Source organism: Rhinolophus sinicus, linkage group LG05, assembly GCF_036562045.2.
Source record: "Rhinolophus sinicus isolate RSC01 linkage group LG05, ASM3656204v1, whole genome shotgun sequence".
In the NCBI taxonomy this organism is placed as follows: domain Eukaryota; kingdom Metazoa; phylum Chordata; class Mammalia; order Chiroptera; family Rhinolophidae; genus Rhinolophus; species Rhinolophus sinicus.
This window is the reverse complement of record NC_133755.1, coordinates 17,340,295-17,358,762: the sequence shown is the minus strand read 5'-3', so window position 1 is coordinate 17,358,762 and position 18,468 is coordinate 17,340,295. Positions and strand designations below refer to the sequence as shown.

General features: G+C 51.6%; 1 protein-coding gene and 1 long non-coding RNA gene across 3 annotated transcripts in view; one reads left to right on the top strand and one right to left on the bottom strand.

The window, feature by feature from the left end:
• Positions 1-8,644, bottom strand: part of KCNK3 (potassium two pore domain channel subfamily K member 3) — a 37,143-nt gene extending 28,499 nt beyond the window's left edge. The window contains exon 1 of the mRNA XM_074331806.1: positions 7,856-8,644. Coding sequence (XP_074187907.1) covers positions 7,856-8,138 — 283 coding nt within the window. The 5' untranslated portion in view covers positions 8,139-8,644. The remainder of the gene's footprint in view (positions 1-7,855) is intronic.
• LOC109449220 (uncharacterized) lies at positions 7,950-18,189 on the top strand. 2 transcript variants are annotated; one of them, XR_012496281.1, is made up of 5 exons: positions 7,950-8,084; positions 9,562-9,844; positions 12,318-12,450; positions 14,013-14,102; positions 16,532-18,189. It is a non-coding gene; the product is annotated as an uncharacterized LOC109449220 (long non-coding RNA). The 2 variants fall into 2 exon arrangements; XR_012496280.1 differs by having other exon boundaries at positions 12,318-14,102.
• The last annotated feature ends 279 nt before the right edge of the window (positions 18,190-18,468 follow it).

The window sequence follows — 18,468 nt, the reverse complement described above, 5'->3', positions numbered from 1 at the left end:
GTTGTTGATGTCCCTCTTAAAATGTGCAGACACATGTGGCCTGACAGGTCTAGCAAAGAGTGGGCTTTGTCCTGCTACCTGCATTCCATACTCTAGCCGGCACAGGTGAGAGTATCTGGTAGCCACAGGGCCAGGTGACCTCCATGGGCCTTCGCTGTCTGGATCCCAGCCCATGAAAGAAGAAATGAGCCTGAGCCTCTTCTTCTCATGGGGGCTGGAGGTGGTGCTGCCCCTGGGACTTTGAGTAGATGCCAGTTTCCCACTTTGACATTTAATCGCTGGGGCATCTGTTCTCCATAGATCTAAGCAACTTCCCTGGCAGGCGGTTAGGGAGGAGGAGAGCCGAGGACCAGTGGATTCTTGTTTGCAGGCTTTCCTGTGAGACAAGCCTTTTTCCACTTCCCTTTCCCCCACCCACAGTGATGGTACAGCACGTGGCCCCACCAGGCTCCATGGCTGGCTCCCATGGAGCAAGCCACAACCCCGCTCCAAAACTTAGAGAAGGGTCTACCAGCTCTCACATTCCACAACCAGATTCCTAAGGATTTTTCCAGCTCTAAATCTTCTTGGTCTTAAAACCACGGTCCACATGTCTATTCCCAGAAGTCAGGTCTCCAGGTTATTTAAATTTTTGCTACTCAAAGTGTGGCCCATGGATCAATAGTATCAGGGACCCCTGGGACCTTGTTGGTAATGCAGAGTCTCAGGCCTTGCCCGGGAGCTACTGATTCAGAATCTGCATTTAAATGCCATCAACCAGGTCATCCCACTGCACACGACCGTTCGAGAAGCATTAACGCAGAAAATTCTGCATTGCTGAGCTAGCCTACTTAAGTTCCCCCTGTGGAACACCTCCACTATGCAGATGGGAAGACTGAGGCACACAGGGAAGTATCTGCTCCTCCCATGAGTACAAGGGAAGGAGAGAGAGAGAGAGAGAGAGAGAGAGAGAGAGAGCGCACTGGAATGATTTGTCTAAGGCCTCTCAGGGGAGAGAAAGAACCCTGTTTCGCGTGCCCAGGCCAGGTTCCTGCCTTGTATTCACAGCAGCCAGTGGCCCCCTCACAATGGGGTCCTTAGGTATGACTGGAGGAAGGAGGGAGAAGCAGGGGTGGGAAGTTGGCCCCAGGCTGGCAGGGATCCCAGGAGGCCATGGGACCGGGAGGCCTGGAGCTGTGTGTTCTAGGCAGCAGCTGAAGCCAGCTATAGCAAACGGGAAAGTGAAGGTGTGACTTGGGGCAGTAGCTCAGGGTGGGGTGGCTCCAGGTGAGCAGTATGTCTCTAGGAGCCACCTGGGAGCTGCCTGAGCATCTGCAGTTTCTGGACAACGAGCAAGTGTGGGCAGGCACAGAGGCAGTGGTATCAGCTTGGCTGTTGACGCCTCTCTTAAGGGCCATGACAGGCATTTGTCATATGGCTCTCTGAGGACCAGAGGCTAAGAGACAGGTCAGAAGGAGGTGCAGGGCAAACAGAACAGGCCCGCTGGCAGCTTGCTGTCTTTTCTAAGAACCCGTGGGGGGCCCAAGAGCATGGAGTAAGGTGTCAGTAAACAAGGCTCAAAGGCCAGCTCTGAGAACAATTGAGTGTGGCCTTTAGCAAGCCCCCTTTCCAATCTGGATTTTAGTTTTCACGCTGGAAAATAAGAGGGGTGGAGCTACAATTGTGATTTCTCTTAGGGCAAAATGCTTTATCCCTTGTCCCGAGGGCAAGAGATCCTGAAGCTGAGGCCACAGCTGAGTGCCCTGTGTGGACCCTGTACCCATCCTTCATCATTTATGACATTCACATAGAAGGGACTGCAGAAGCTCCATGGGAGGTGGCGGGGCTGGGGGTGGTGGTGGTGCTGTCTGCAGCGTAGCTCCGGAAAAGATACTCCCTCCAACCCTAGTGTAAGCCCTGACATTGTCATTTTATATTTGTAGGGTCCTCGGCCAATTTCCGAAGCTCTCGGAGCGTCTCGTTCCTGGACTGTAACAGGATGATAACGCCGGTCCTCCTCGGGCACTTGTGGGAATGCTGGCAGTGAAAAGTGCCTTGGACAGTGCCTGACATGTTAGAGACACATGGCAGTCCCCTGCAACCCAGGTAGGAATGAAGTAACTTGTCCAAGGATGAGGGAATGGCCATCCTGGGTGTAGACTGAGGTTTGCCCAAACTGATAATGGTCTCAGTTAGAGCTGGGTCTCTTCCCCTGCTGCTGGCTGACTACAGGGAAATCATGTCTACATTTTTTTAAATTATAAAATCAACTCACAGATTCACCGTTTGTGCTGCCAGCTGAAAGCTGTTTATAGTGGTGATTTGCACTACATTCATCTGTGCTTATTTATGTTTTCTTTGAAAATACTTATTGTGTTTGTCCTGTCTCCACTGTGGCCAGGCATGTCTTCTATTCCTGTCCTGTTCTTGCCCCCATTCCTTCCACGTCTCCAGCCCCAACTATGATGTGTGGGAACTGGATGTGTAGGCAAGAGGCATGGCAGTCAGAAGGACCTCTGATCAAATACACCCACTTTGTAGATGAGGAAACTGACGGTCATAGAGGACCAGCAATTGCACTAAGTGGAATTGGAACTTTTGCCTCCTTGCGCCAAACCTGGGTAGGTTCTCCTACCACGGTGCACTTACTCTCCCTGACTGGTTTTCTGCAGGGTCTGTCTGCTCAGAGGAGCGAGCATTGCCCCTGAGCCCGGATGTCAGGCAGACTCCAGGCATAGGTGAAGATCTGGGAAGCCTGGGGTGGGGGACTGGGATGAGGTGAATGAAGGGAAGGGTGGGGTGGCCCCTGCTTCCCAACCCCATTGTCCCACATGTTAGGAAGGAGCAGAGGTAGCTGTGGTCATGGTAATCCTTGGGAAACAGAGCAGTTTCCTTCTGGGGGGGAAGTAATAATACATGAACAATAATACTAATAACACCAATAATTAGAGATACTGCTTATTAAGTGCCTACTCTGTAGCAGGCACTTTCTTTACATTATCCTATTTAATCCTAAGGGGCAGATATTATCCTCTCATTTTATAAATTACAAAACAAGCTCAGAGAGACTCAGTGACTTGTCCAAGCTGGTGGAAGGGGATGGGGAGGTGAATGGAGAGGTGGGTTGAGAGATGAACCCAGGTACTCTGGCTTCTAAGCCAGTACGTGAGTTCCTACACCAGCCTCAGAAAAGGCTTGGGCAGTCGAAGCAGAGAGGTGGCCTGTGGGCAGGGAGGAAATGCTGACTGAGAGTGGGCAGTGGGGCTGTTCTAGGCTGGCCTCCTCCATATGCCCCCAGGAAGTCAGTAGAAGCCTGGAGTGGAGTGACAAGCAGCCAGCGTCCCACTGCTAAGCGAGATGGTGGGTCATTAGAGGAACAGGCTGGGTGATGGAGAACTCCAGTCGGGGCACCCAAAGGCCTAGGTGCTAAATCAGAGTTGTCCCTGCAACTTACTGTGTGACTTTGGGCGAGTCACTCACCTCTCTGGGTGTTTGGATGATTGCTAATGTCTCCTTTCACTCTTTTATTTGAGGACTCTGGGGTTTTAGGGATGGCAGGTCCCTTCTGTACTTTCCTCCTTCTTGGAAAGATGTAAAAAGGACAGGTCCCTTCATGAGCTGCCAGCTTGAATTCCCAGTCTAAGGGTTCCCAGGTGATGTGGTGGGCGATGGGAGCCTGTGTTCAGCTGAGAACAGGCTGGAAGCTGAGGAAAGAGCAGAACAGAGCTTTGCTATACCAGCTCCCTCAGCTAATCAATCACCCGGTCTCTTGTTGCCTTAGAGCCACAAGGATTCTGGGGCCCTGCAGTGGGAGAACAGGCACCTGTGAGCCTGTGGCAGCCTCAGGTAGGGCCTGGTGCTGGGCACAGCTCTGGCACGTGGTCTAGGCTGCTCAGGGGCCAGGGTGTGGGGGAGCAGTAGGCTGGCTGTAGTGTGCTGGGGAAAGACAAGCGGTGGTTACTCTGTGCCCTTGGGATACAAAGGTCCGGCCTGGGTTCTTGAAGTGGGGAAAGAACTGGCAAAATATCCAGGGCATGGGAGTCAGAGAGGCTCAGTTGTGTCTGGGCAGGTGTTTCCTTCCAAGTCACAAGGCCATGGGTCATTTATACTCAGAGCCTTAGGTTCCTCCTCTGAAAAATGTAGATAATAATGCCCACCTTGAAGGGAAGGTGAGGGAATGAATTGAGGGGATACAAGTGAAGTGTGTTGGGTAGAGCCTACCAAAGAGTGGATATTAAATGGTGGCTGCTATTAGTATTGTTGTTGTTGCTGCTGTTAATAATACAAATAAATAAAGAGGCATCCTGAGCAAGTGGAAGGCGTGGGGGCCTGGGAGGCAGGTCTTGCTACCCTCTGGCGATGTAACTCCCATCACCTCTCTGCAAGAGGAGGGGTTGGCACCAGCTGATTTCCAGGTTCCTTCCTGCTCTGACAGCCTCCTGGCTATGAATAGATGGGGCTGGGGCCTTGGAGGAGTTTAATGACTCAACAGCTATAGAGAGTTTAAGCTTCCCAGAAAAGAGTTTCTGTTTGCATTTGATGAACTTAGGGCCCCACAAAGGGAGGGTTTCCTGGCTGGGAGGCCAGAGATAGGGAGCTGGAGGAATCCTTGCAGCCAGTGCAGACTGTGTGTGACTAACCAGGTGAATGACTAACACACACCCTGCTGACCCTCCACCAATCAGGCTGCCTGTGGGTGCCCTGTAGGCTGGCATCACTGAGCACAACTTGGTCATGCCAATCCCGGCTGGCTCTGGGCTTCATAGCATATGGAGGCAGAGGAAGCAGCGAAGAGACCGGCCGGGGAAAGAGCACTGCGTTTGGAGTCAGGAGACCCAGCTTCTTGCTCTAACTCCACCGCTTGCCAGCTGCATTATTTTGGGGGAGTCCCTTTCCTTCCCTGAGCCTCCATGCCTTCTTCTGTGCAATGGAGCTAACAATGCCTGCCCTGGAAACTTCCTTGCGCTATGAAGGCTGGGACTCAAGAAATGAGATGGAAGTGCGTTGTGATCATTAAGATATTGAATGAATGGGAGGCCTGTCATTATTCTATCCCAATGGGACTGCTGGTGCCTCAGGAGAGCCATTTGAATCCCCAAAGGGGTCAGGTGCACAGAGGCTGCTGTCTTCATGTTTTGAGTCAAGATCAGTCTAGTGTAGGGCCCCTTCCAGCCATCCAATTACAACCCAGGCAGGTTTTTCTTCAAGCAGAGTCTTTGTGGGCAGCTTCCAGCCATGTGACACAGACAGAGCAAGAGGTGACAAAAAGCCAGGGATGGTTGGGTGAGGCAGGGAGTGGACATTGTCAGTCTGCCCCCCCTGCCCCAGAACTAGGGTGGTGCTTTGATGCTGTCTTTTCTCTTGTCCAGCACTTTATAAATAAATAATCACCAGAACCACACTCTGTCTGCCTCTGCCCCCAGCTTTTAGCAACTCTCTTGGTGAGGACTACAAGCACGTTGGGAAATGGAAGGGGTGGAGGGCAAAGACGATGCTCCTTCCTGTCTGCACACCTTAAACCCCTCAGGAGCCTTCTCTGAGTGCTCATGTGTGCTGCGGGGCGCTGTGACAGCATGGGGAGCACAGAGACAGGGATCACAGGGCCCTGCCCACAGGCAGGTTGATTACAGTCTGGTTAAAGAGACCAAACACATCCCCTAACATGTAAATAACCACGCAAAAGAGCCTACACTGTCACCCAGGGCCTCCTGACAATAAGCCCCGCAATTGTCCAGAGCAGTGGCCTGGGGTATTCTGGGAGGCTTGAAGGAGGAAGTGGGGTTTGAGCTGGACCTGAAAGGTTGGCTTGGACAAGATAATAGGCAGAGAAAAAGGCGTGCCAGGCAGGCACACTTGAGGTGTTCTCAGGGGACCGATTGGCTACAGTGGAGGGATCATGTCAGTAAGAAGGGACACATGAAGTTAGACATAGAGATTGGAGCCAGGTATGAAAGTCCTTAAAATTTGGGTTAAGGAGCACGTACCAGATTCCATGGGCGGAGGAGCCAGCAAGGGCTTCTGAGAAAGGTATGGGTATGGTCAGATCTGTGCTTTGGGGAGATTCTTTCTGGCAGCATTGTCCAGGGGAACTTGCCCCTTGGGGAAATAAGGCTGGAGGCAAGGAAGTCAGTTGGGAGGTTACTGGGGAGCTGGGGACCATGGGACTGAGAAGGAAAGGGGGCACGTAACCAAGGGCACGAAGTGTGGGAAGAGGGAGAGGGAAAGCCTGAAGGTGTTCCATGCTTCTGAAACCCTAGCAGATGGCAGGGAGTTGGGAGAAGGGAAGAGACCCCAGACCAAACTTGGTCTGGTCCTTTCCAGAAAAGCAGGCTGCTCTCTGGGCAGGCCTGAGTCTGATCACCTGCCCTAAACTCACAGGGTCAGCAGGACCCAAAGGTGCCCCCACTTGAGCCACATCTACCTCTGAGGCCCTTTTGCTCTTCTTCCAAGACAGGAATCCAGAGACCACGTAGCATAGCTCCCTGTGGTCCCAAGGGAGCTGCGGAGTCTCCGCACAGAGTCCTGCAGTGGATAGACAGCAGGGGCAGCATTCAGTCCTGTCTTTTACCCTCTCGACTCATGTTGACTCCCAAGAAAACACTGCCATCTTATCATGGGCTATGCCAAGTGGCAATGAGCCCCTGGGAGCTCAGCCAAGACAAGGAGGGGATCAGGGAGAGGAGAGGGAATGAGAAAGATGGAGGAAACAGCTCCTGGAGGCATCCCAGTGGGCTCCGAGGGAAGGTGGGCTGGGAGCACGTCAGGACTGAGAGGATTCCTTGAGATCATTTCAGCCAACCCCTCACATTGCCTGAAGGTGAGCCTGAGCCTGAGACCCAGGCAGGGGAAGGGACTTGCCCAAGGTCATCTAGCTGGAGATGTGATGGAGCTGGGCTGGAATCGTGGTCTTAGGAGTGCGTATGGTGTTTACACGGTCTGGACTCTTTGAACAGCACATTAAGGACCTCACTGGAGATTTCTTTCCTGGACATCGTTTGTGTGATGTGTGTGTGTGCCTGTTTCTGCCCTGTGTGTGCTTATGTGTGTACCTCTGTGTGGGAGTCTGGGCTATGTTGTGAGAAAGTTGAGTGTGTGTATGGCTTTCTACCCCATGGTCAGCCTTGGCTTGGAGAACAGAACTGGGCCATTCTTGTGAGGCGACTGCTTTCCTGGGACAGCAGAGAAGGTGGAAAGGGCTGGATCTGGCTTCCAGCACCAGCTCTGCTGCCCTAAAAAATTTAAGGGCACTGGTTGTTGGTGCCCAAACTCCCGGAACTGGACACACACTCACACACACACACACACACACACACACACGGACACACACACACACACACACACGGACACACACACAGCCGCAATTATAAGGTGTTTCAGTCACCCAGAGTGGCTGAGAGTGCCCCGGAGTGCCGAGTACCTGCATCCACGCGTCTCCCTAGAGCCCCCGCCAGTGTAGACACACCGGGTGCTGAAGTCTATCTGCGGGGACACGGAAGAGGAGCTGCTCCCCGCAGCTCACACTCAGCGCCCAGCTCCAGGGCCTGGCCGGCCACACCCCTCCTGCTCAGCCTCCGCCGGTCGTTCCTGGCCCCTCTCACACACTTCAGAGTCCCCTGGGGCCCCACACAGCCTAGCAGGGACAAGTTAGGGCTGGCCCAGCTGGAGAGTCAGGTCCAGAGCCAGGAATCGACGCCTCCCCCGAGTCCTGTCCCGGCGGAGCAGACACGCCAGGCTGAACTCAGGTCTCTGGGAGTGCGGCGTTGGGCGCCTGGACCCTCTCCCGGGGAACCCCTCCGCCCAGGTCGGATCCGGACTACCCGTCCCCGGGTCCCCCCACACCCACCCCCGCCCACCCCCCCGCCGGGCGAGTAGTTACCGATGGTGGTGATGACGGTGATGGCGAAATAGAAGGAGCCGGCGAAGCGCCACTGCACGCCGGCCTTGTGCGGCTTGAGGCGCAGCACGACGCGCTCGAGCTCCTCGTAGCCGCCCTGGCTGAGGTTGTAGCGCGCCCGCAGCTCCTGCTGCCGCAGCTCCAGCCGCTGCCGCTCGATCATCTCAGGCTCCGACTCTAGCGCGTCGAAGACCGCGGCGCCCACCAGCAGGTAGGTGAAGGTGCACACGATGAGCGCCAGCGTGCGCACGTTCTGCCGCTTCATCGTCCCGCCCGGGCCGCCGCCGGCCCCCCGTCACCCCCCGCCCGCGTCCCGGCCTCGGCCGCCGCTGCTGCTGCCCCGGAGGCGGCCTGGGGCATGGCTGCGCTCGCCGCTCCCCGCGCCGGGCACCCGCTCCGCGCCCCGGGGCGGTCGCCGCAAACGCCGCCGCTGCCGCGGCCGTGGAGCTGTCCCTTCAGCACCACCCACCGCCCTCCTCCGCCTGGCCCCGCTCCCGCCCCCAGTCCCCCGCCCGCAGGCCGCCTCCTCCCGCCAGCCCTCCCGCCCAGCCAAATAAGGACTGGGGAGACGCGCCGAGGGAGGGAGGAGGGGGGCTAGCGGAGGGGGAGGGGACGGGGAGCGAGCGGGAGAGCCGCGGAGAAAGCGGGCAGGACAGAGAGAGAGAGAACCAGGGAAAGATAACTAGACAGAGAAATGCATATAACTACAGAGGAAGAGAGAGAAAAAGGCAGAAGGGGGTGTGACAGACAAGGAGATGAAACCAGAGGTAGACTCATAGACACAGAAAAAGAAGGGGCGGGCAGAAAAATACAGAGCGAGAGAGGCAGAGAGCAGCAGACCATGACAGGGAGACCTGGATAGCTGGAGATAAACTGATGACACAGACACAGAAAAGCAAGGAAGGGGAAGGGAATAGGCAGAGCAAGCCCCCACCCAACCCCCATCCCTCCATCTAAATCACAGCATACTATAGCTAGAAGGGACCTTGGTCCTTGCTGTCCTGCCCTTTATTAGGCGGGTGAGGAAACTGAGGCACAGAGAGGGCAAGGGCACACAGTGAGTTAGTGTGCCCAACACTGGGACTCAGCCAAGCTTTCCCTCCTCCCAAGCCACGCCCCCCTCCCCTGCACCAGGCTGCTGGCTCTCTCAGAAGCAGGTGGACACAGCTGTGGACCTGGGCACACATGGGCCAACACCCAAGGGAAAGCCCTGCTCTCGTAAAATGTGTCCCTTCCCAGGTCATCATGGCTTCTGGAACTGGCTGCGAAAGTACAGGCTGGTGGCCTAGGCCAGTAGCACCCAGGGGCTTCTGCTCTGCTCCCCAGGGGCTATCAGGCTGTTTTGACATCCATGGCTCCAGCCTTGCATGAGCAGGCCAGGCTGGGCTTGGGTTGGGCTGCCAAAGACAGGGCCGGACACCACTTTGGGGCATCCCAGCAGAACTGAGACCCAGCTGAAGTAGGGCAGGTGGGGCCCAGATCAGGAGGCTTGCTGAGAACTGGAAGAAACAGGAGGCCTCCCCAGGCCTTGGTTTCTTCATTTGTCAACATGTTGGCAACGGTGGTGAGGAGGGGCGGGCTGTGGGACCTCAGGCGAGTGTCACTGCCCCTCTCAGAGTCTTGCTTCCTTATCTCCTGGATGAGCGGCCTGGCAGATGATCCCACAGGCCTTGCTTATTTCCAAACAGCTCCAGACTTGGATGGGCGGAGTGAGCAGAATGATTGGAATGCAAATCCCACTGCCAAGGAGGGTCAAAAAGTCTTTCACGGGACCCTGGCATGGGCGATGAGGAGAGACATGGAAGAGGCGCCAAGGCCCATGGCTGCGGGTTGGCTCAGGAGGCAGTCAGCCTGAGGCGGGAACACCATCTGCCCACATCCTGGGCTGGCCTGTCACTGCTGGACGCTACACTGTGTCTCCCAGGACTGCTGCCACTAACCCATTGCATTCTTCAACCATTCATTCAACAAGTATGTATCAAGCATTCGCTGTGTGTCAGGGTAGGCAGGTTACATTCCTTATAGGTGGAAAAACTGAAGCTAAAGGCAGTGCAGAGAATCACACGAAGACTTGCAGCTGGGACGAGACTTCAGTTTGCCTCCCAAGCTCGTGCTCTTCTCCATCATGACTCCCAAAGCCTCAGTGTTTTTTTTTTTTTTAATCATCTGTAAATAGGATAGCTAATTATATTAGCTCTTGAACAGATTGTTGTGAGGGATCAAAGGAGACTGACCACATGTGTGCAAATCAGACCATCTGAGGCTCTAGGCGCTATAACATCTCTTTTCCCCTGGGACTCACGTTTCTCACCAGGGCCTGATGAGAGGGCCCTGGTTCCTGGCACCTTATCTCCTCTCATCTCATCGCCACCCTCCCACCCCCTCCCCACCTTCCCACCCTCTCCCCAACCTCCCACCCCTTTCCCATTCCACCCAAGATCTTTGATTCTTTGAAGATACAATCTTTCTGGCCCTGCCCCTTTGGCCACAAATGCAGCTTATTATAGACTTTCCCCCTTGGCATCTTTTGTCTCTCTGGAAGAAAAGAGCTTCCTTTCCTGGCTTCCCAGGGGTCAGGGTACAAGCTGGGTCCTGTGTGCCTGGTCACAACCACCCTCCCCCAGAAGCCAATTCCCCCAAAGCCAGCCTAGATGAGCAGTGGCTTGCCAGACATGGTTTTCAGTGTGAAAGGCTGTGTTGAGGGTCTGCTTGCTTCTGGCTGTCGGGGCAGTCTGCTGTGTAGATGAAAGGTGATATTATGAGTGAAAGAGCATTGGGAAAGGGAAAAAGCTGTTTTTAGGGGCAGGGCATTTATTATTAATTATGATGAAGCTTGTTCTCACAACACTTCAAAACTGGAAGGACCTTTACAAATTGTCTAGCTCAACCCTCTCATGTTACAGATGAAGAAACTGGGGCCCAGAGAGTAGGAAGGGAGTAGCCCAAGGTCACACAGGACTCATGCCCCATGATTAGAGTGTTTCCTGTAGCTTCCATTACATATGGGATCAGGACACCTGCTAGCGGGGGGAGCACGGCACATCCACAGTACCCCTGGAGCCTACAGAGCAGCCTGGGTCTGCTCCTCCAGCCCCTCCTCCATCCTTTCTGTTAAGGAGGGGGCCCAGGGAGGGGTTCAAGCTGGTGCCAGTCAAGACTTCTAAGTAGCCCCTGGGACCTTCAGGCAAGAGTCCCTTTGACACATCCTTGACCTGGGTGGGATTGTGGCAAAGACCTCATACCTACTGCACTCCCTTCCATTCAGGATCTCTGGGACCTAACTACACCTGATGGGGCTGCCCCACTGTCTGCCCAGGGCCAAGCGTCAGAAAGCACCTCTGTCCATCTTATCTGTTATACATTAGAAAGACTGCTCATTGGTGGCTTCTCCATGTTCTTCTATTTTTTTTTTTAAATCCATTGGTGACTTAGTAGAGGAAGCTTTGGGCCAGGTGGAGAGGGATTTTTTTGCATCTCTCAAATCATGATACTGGTTAGCCTTCTGTGTGATGATTTTATGAAATCCTGTCCAGTGTAGAGAACACAGGGTGGAGAGTTAGAAGGCTAGGGTCCTGTCTCTGCTACCTGCTTGCTGTGGGACTTGGGGCCATTCACTGCTCCCTGAGCCTTGGTTTGCGCACCCATAAATGGAAGGGTTTGGACCAGGACACGTCTCTCCCTTCATTTATAACATCCCATGATCTTCCTGGCCTGTTTTTGCCTCCCTGGTTCTTATAAGAATCAGGGGAAAAGTGGGTCTAGCCAGTACTTTTAAGACTTTAGTTTATGAGGAATAGGACACAATCAGGGTTAGGTTAAATGGTACAGAATTTAATTATCTTTAGTTTCTATATATTATTATGCACTAAACACTATGCACACATTATTTGCCAGCTTTATCTCCCATTCCATTTCTCTCTATGCTCTAGACACATCCAAGTATTTTCACGCCACTCCTGGCTCACATGGTTCCCATAAGCTGAGATACTGGCTCCTCTATTTTCTAGCAGTTGAACTCTAGTCAGTCTTCATGACCCAACTCAAAGGCTACTCCCTCCATGAAGCATTCCCCAGTTACCTCCACTGAGGACCCCCGTTTTCTTTGTGCTTCCAAGGCACCCTGTCTAAGCTTCAATTCGACAGATATTCCTCCTGCCTGGTAGATTAGTCTGTTCTTTCATATTTGTCTTCCCCCCTTGCTCATTATCTTCTCCAGCGTGGAGAACCTTCTTACTCACACTATGCCTTCCTCAGTGGGGTGCCAGGGTTTTGCACATCAAAGTTGCTCCACATGTTTTCTTGTGCACTCAGTACACAGTGAAGGCCTTAAAGCATCCTACACCTGCTGGGTTGGAGACCAGCAGTGTCAGCGGGGAGAGGAGCACAGACGGTGGAGTCCACAGGCAGAAAAAACCTGGCAATCTGTTTTTGTGACTCTTTGCAGACAGACACTTCTAAAGCTGGAGCAAGCCCTGCCTGGTTTAGCGGAAGAGGATAAAGACAAATGTGATTGTCCGAAGGCCCGAGCAAGCGTGTGGAGAGGGCATTGAACTGGCAGTCCAGACACCTGGTTCTTGGTACCAGTGCTGCCACCAACTACCAACTAGCTGGGGGAACGTGAAAGAGCCACATGGCCTTGCTGTGGCTCAGTGTCCTTTTCTACAAAGAAAGGGTTGACTATCTGGCATTCTGTGATGCTAATGACAGACCTGGACCTGTGACGAACAACGCTTATTCTACGATGGCCAAGAATATGGTTTGAAGGATGAGGGGCACAGAGCCCTCTCTGTCCATTGCTTTCAAGCCCCCCTTTATTGGCCATTTTGGCTGGAGGATGGGGCTAGGGGGTAATGAGGTAGAGAGTGAAAGAGCTGGCCCTGAGTCAGATAAGCTGGGTTCAAATCCTGACTCTATCAATTACTAGCTGGACTGGAGCCTCACATGAAATTCTGGTCCATCCTGTGTAGACCAGACCTGAGCTCCTACAGGGCCAGGAGAGGGCCTTACTCATCCCTGTGCCACCAGCCCTTGGTACAGCACCTGACGCAGAACACATTCTATCAACACTCCTCCATCCGTTCCACTAGCCCTGGCTGGGCTAGGTGGGTGGGCAGACCCTAGGGCCCATAGTTATAGGGAGGAACGTTCAGAGCCATCTCAACATCAAACCAGGGAAAGGCCTGAGACGGTAAGGGGCCCAGTGGGCCCAGGAGCTGTAGCAGAAAGACAGGGAAATGACTGACACAGATAGCTGCACCAGGGATTGTGGCCTCCAACAGCCAGCTGAGGAAATCAGGGTGTTCAGGACACGACTGAGGTGTTTCTTGGTGTATCTCTAGAGGGAGAGACATGGAGGATTAGTCTGGATATACAGAGCATAACTGGTCCCAGGGCAGCCGCCTTGGGTTTGTCAAGAGACACTATTTGTTTAACATCTCAAGCTCAAACCAAACACAAAAGTCAGCTGTTCACAAAGGAGAGGCTCTGGAAGATGTTGGGGAGACAGAACCACGCTCGGAGGTAGACACCTGGCTCTGTTCTCAGTCCTGCCTCAGATGAGCTGTGGGACCAGCTCAGGATATAGACTTGCGTCTTCTACTAGTGAGAGTGGGAACCAGCCAGTCTTCATGGAGTTGTTGTAAGGGTCAGGTCTGCTCCATTTGTTAGCAGAAAGCCTTAGTTCAAAGTCAGCATCCACCTATATTTGACAGATCCCTTCCCCTAGAGACAGCCTCCTTGGCGGCCGCCATCTCTGATTTTGAATACTACACTGTATGAGTATGTGTGTCCTTGTACGAGTATGTGTGTCTTTAAGAACCTGCAGGGAATTTTCATTGGGACGCATACCCAGAAGTGTCACAGTGCTTATGCCCACTGTATCTCCAAGCCCCACAGCTTGCTGGGCCCCAGCTGGGACTCGAGCCCAGCTATTGTGACGTCCAAACCTTAGCTACCAGATAAGTTGCCTAAAGTTGCCCCCCTCCCCATTGCAAAAATTAAGTCCCTTAAGCTTGTCCTCTGCAGAGATTCTGGAGCGGCCATGGCCTGTATTCCCTGACAAATATGTTGCTACTAAAGGAAAAAGCCAGCCTGGAGATCTAGTCAACAGCCTCACAAATCTTGAAATCCTTCTTTGCAGGTTTATGGCTTCTGAGAAGCAAGCAGAGGCAGCCTGTTCTCAGCACCAAACACGATAATTATAATAGCACTTACAATGATTAATCAGCCCGTGAGTATTGAGTGGCGCCTGTGAGTGTGCACGGCAGCATGTGTGTGTGTGTGTGTGTGTGTGTGTCCAGCGGCGGAGAGGGCAAGAGAGGCGACTTTCCTCCCAGTGAGCAGGTTTCAGCTGTCCTTCTTTTAGTAGAGGGGCTGGGTCGCCACCATGGCATTCCTTGGGGAGTGTCCTGTTCAGGCTAAGTCTGCCCTTCCTTCTGCTGGGAGAGGAATCATCACCCCCATGGTCCCCGCTGCTGGGCTCCTGACCATGCTGGGAGAGAGAAATTGACAACAGAAGGAGGTCCCAGGCCTGTCAACCAGATTAACGAGGGGGTCTCACCAGCATGATGTATGTGGCACAATCAAAGGAACTTGGGATATTCTGCCTGGAGGAAAGATACAAGGGACATGTGTACTGTCATATGCAGGAAGGATTAGTTTTGTTCTGGGTGGCCTCGGAGGGTCCTGTGATCTATGAGGAGATGCTACAGTGAAAGAACTTTCAGCTCAAAATAGATGGAACATTCTCTATGTCTCTTAAGAAGGAATGGGCTGCCCAGGATGTGATGAGCTCCTGGTCAATGGAGATATGCCAGCACAGCCTGATTGAGCCCTTGGGTTGAGGCCATTTTAGAAGGATCCAAGGGTTAGTACAGTTCTTGGCACGTAGTAGGTCTGCAAGAAATACATTTTGATGTGACTGTTAAAGGTACTGGATTTGGGGATGGACTAGATGCCCTTTGTGGTCCAGTCAGGCTCAGTTCAACATTTATGGAGCCGTCCTTCCCTGCCAGGTTCTCTGTCCCTCCAACCATGAAATACTACAATTCTCTGGCCCCAGGGAGGGCTGCACCTGGAGTTCTTGCTGAGCCTTCACAGTACTGCTTTCCCCCAGCTCCCTTTCTCCCCCTCTCCTGCCCAAAGCCCCCACCCCCCATACTCTGCTGCATGCGGAGGTCCAATGCTCACTGGTTGGAGTAAGGGCCTGGAAGCTGAAGGACTCCAGCAAGGGAAATGGGCCTCTGGCAGGCTAATTACTGGCAGCTGATTCTATTAGGCAGATAGCTCGCTCTAGGCAAAGTAATTACATCTAATCAGCCCCTTACAGCAGTCCAAAGGGACAGCCATCTCAGCCAGACACATATGGGAGTAGGAGCATCAAAGCAGCTTGAGGCTCAGGCCTGGGCAGGTGGGTCTGAGGCCAGGAGCTGCTCAGAAAGTGGTCCCGTGGCCCCTTCCTGAGACTACCCGGATTTCGGGCCACAGTGAGACTGCAGGACCACGGAAGCAGCTGTGAATGGGGACTCAGAGATCTGGCTTGAGGCTTGGCTCTGCCACTAAGGAGCTGAATTTCACTGGGACGAGCACTTCTCTGACCCAAGCCTCACTTTCCCTGTCTGTCAAATGAGTAGAATGGACTAGAGGATCCATTCCAAGTCCGAAACTCAAGTCCTTCTCAGTAATGTATTTTATGCTTAAAATTTTCCTAAGAGGGAATAGCTTATGTTAAGTGTTCTTATAAAAAATAATAACAACAATAATAAATAAAGAGGGGAGAAGGAACTTTTGCAGGTGATGGATATGTTTATGGCATAGGTTTTGGTGACGGTTTCACAGATGTATATTTACCTCCAAACCCATCAAGTTGTATACATATGTAAAGCTTTTTGTATTTCAGTCACACCTCAATAAAATGGTTAAAACAAAACAAAACAGAACCAGAAACACTAGTTCAGCTAGTCCATCTGGTTTGGATTCTAGTGCCGGCTAAGGAAACTGACCAGCTAGTGAAGAACCTGTCTGAAATCCTCAAGCATGGAACACGTATGCTGCAGTATCTAATTTTTATATTATGTTTTTAAAAATGACTGAAACCATATATTTTAAAAAATTATGGATGCCCTCCTAGCATTCTTTCTTCTTTTAGAAGTTTAATGAAATGTGTGTTCCCAAAACACTAGCCATGATGTTTTTGACCATGATTCTGAGTCCCAGATTCTTTGAGGAAGTTGGATCATGTTAGAGTGGGAAGAAATGAGAGGGGAGGTGTGGGGACAGAGACAGGAGTGCAGTTTCCAGGCTCTTACCCTCATGTGGAAAGGTGCTTGCTTGGGTAGTAAATGGCCATCACCTGTGATTGGATGGCCATCAGCTGTGGCTACTTGGCTGTCAGTTGTAACCAGTGAGCCATTGGCCACTAATATAACTGCCATGGCTATGCTAGCAGCAAATGGGGGCTAGCAAGAAGATGGTGGATTGCAGTTAGCAAGTGGGGTTGGTTGGTTGGCAGAGAAGCGGATGGCAGGTTGCAGATCGTGTGGATCCTGCTTCCTGTGTCTCCAACCCAGCCGCCAGTGAGACTATAGTGGTATGAGTCCCCTACCTATGGCTCCGTGGGTGTTCCTTTTTGGCCTCACCATGTCTTGCGTTCTTATGCAGGGAGCGGGACCAGAGACCCCGTGTGACACCCTGCATGACAGGAGGTCCCTGGAAATGAAGAGGTGATGAGCAGAATGGAGACAGATGAGACCCTGGGCTACAGCGGTGTCCTTTCTATCTGTGTTGGTTCCTCTCTGGGGAAGAATTCCTTGAAAAATTTTTGGATACTGTCAGGATACTGAGGAGGGATTTTAAACATCAGTCCCTCCCAAGGCTGAAATTCTAGGATTCTGGGTCAGTACTAAGCAACTGGTGTGACCCAAACTCTCCAGACAAGCAGTCTAGGGGAGGGGACGGAAGCCAGGATACCTCTGTAGTGACCAGCGGTGAGAACTGGGCAAGCCACAGCCCCTCTCTCAGCCTCAGTTTCCTCTGTAACATGACAGTGAGGAGATCTCCAGGTGGCCTCACTTACACAGTGGTTGGCAGACTCCAGGTGAGACAATGAATGTGAAACTAAGACTAATTAATTCTATTAAAAGAAGAGAATGTAAACGAAAAGGCTTCTGTACAGCAGAGGAAACCACCAACGCAATGAAAAGGCAACGTCTGGAACAGGAGAAAAGATTTACAAATCATATATCTGATAAGGGGTCAATATTCAAAATATATAAAGAACTCTTACAACTTAATACATAAAACACAAACAATCCAAATAAAGAAATGGTCGGAGGATCTGAATAGACAGTTTTGCAAAGAAGACATGCAAATGGCCAACAGATACATGAAAAGGTGCTTAACATCATGGATCAGCAGGGAAATGCAAATCAAAACCACAATGAGCTATCACCTTATACCTTTCAGAATGGCTGTCATCAAAAAGACACAAGGTAAGTGTTGGCAAGGGTATAAAGAAAAGAGAACCTTTGTGCACTGTTGGTGGGAATGTAAGTTGGTGCAGCCACTGTGGAAAACAGTATGAAGTTTCCTCAAAAAATTAAAAATAGAACTTTTAATGATCCAGGAATCCCACTTCTGGGAAACCAAATAATTATCTTGAAAAGATATCTGCACCTCCATGTTCATTGCAGCATTATTTACTTACAATAGCCAAGACATGGAAGCAGCCTAAGTATCCATTGATCACTGGGTAAAGAAAATGTGGTACATACATCCAGTGGAATGTTATTCAGCCATCAAAAGAAGGAAATCCTATCATTTGCAACAACATGGATGGACCTGGAGGGCACTATGCTAAGTGAAATAAGTCAGACGGAGAAAGATAAATAATGTATGAATTCACTTATATGTGGAATCTAAAAAAACTGAATCCATTGATACAGAAAACAACAGATTGGCGTTTGCCAAAGGTGGAGCAGTGAGTGAAGATGGTCTAAAAGTACAAACTTCCAGATAAATAAGTCTTGGGGATCTAATGTATAGCATGGTGACTTTAGTTAACAATACTGTATTGTATATATTGTACAAGTGTCTAAAGAAAGTAGATCTTAGAAGTTCTCATAGCAAGAAAAAAACTATTCGTGGTGAGGGATGTTAGCTAAATGTATTGTGGTAATCATTTCACAATATGTACATACATCAAATCATTATGTTGTGTACCTAAGACTATGTCAATTTTGTCTCAGTTAAAAAACGTAAATAAAAGAAAGGTGAAATTGTTATAAACTGCTGGGACCCAGGTCTCCCTCTTCAACCTAGCCCTTCTTTGTGTTTTGATTTTCGTGGTTGTAGCTTTGAGAGCAAGGTGGCCTTGCTGGAGCAGCTGGTAGGGGCCAGCTGACTTCCAGTGTGTTCTGGCCTTGGTGATCTCAGATGGCTGGTGCCCATGTAATTAGACCAAAGCCTTGGTCTGTCCTCAAAGAGGAGTCCTAGAGCTGATTGGCAACCAGTGGCCTTGCAAGGCCATGCACAGCCATTGGGCATTGTAAGAGAGAGGAGAAGCGACCTTGATTCAGACACTGGGGATGAGGAGAGCT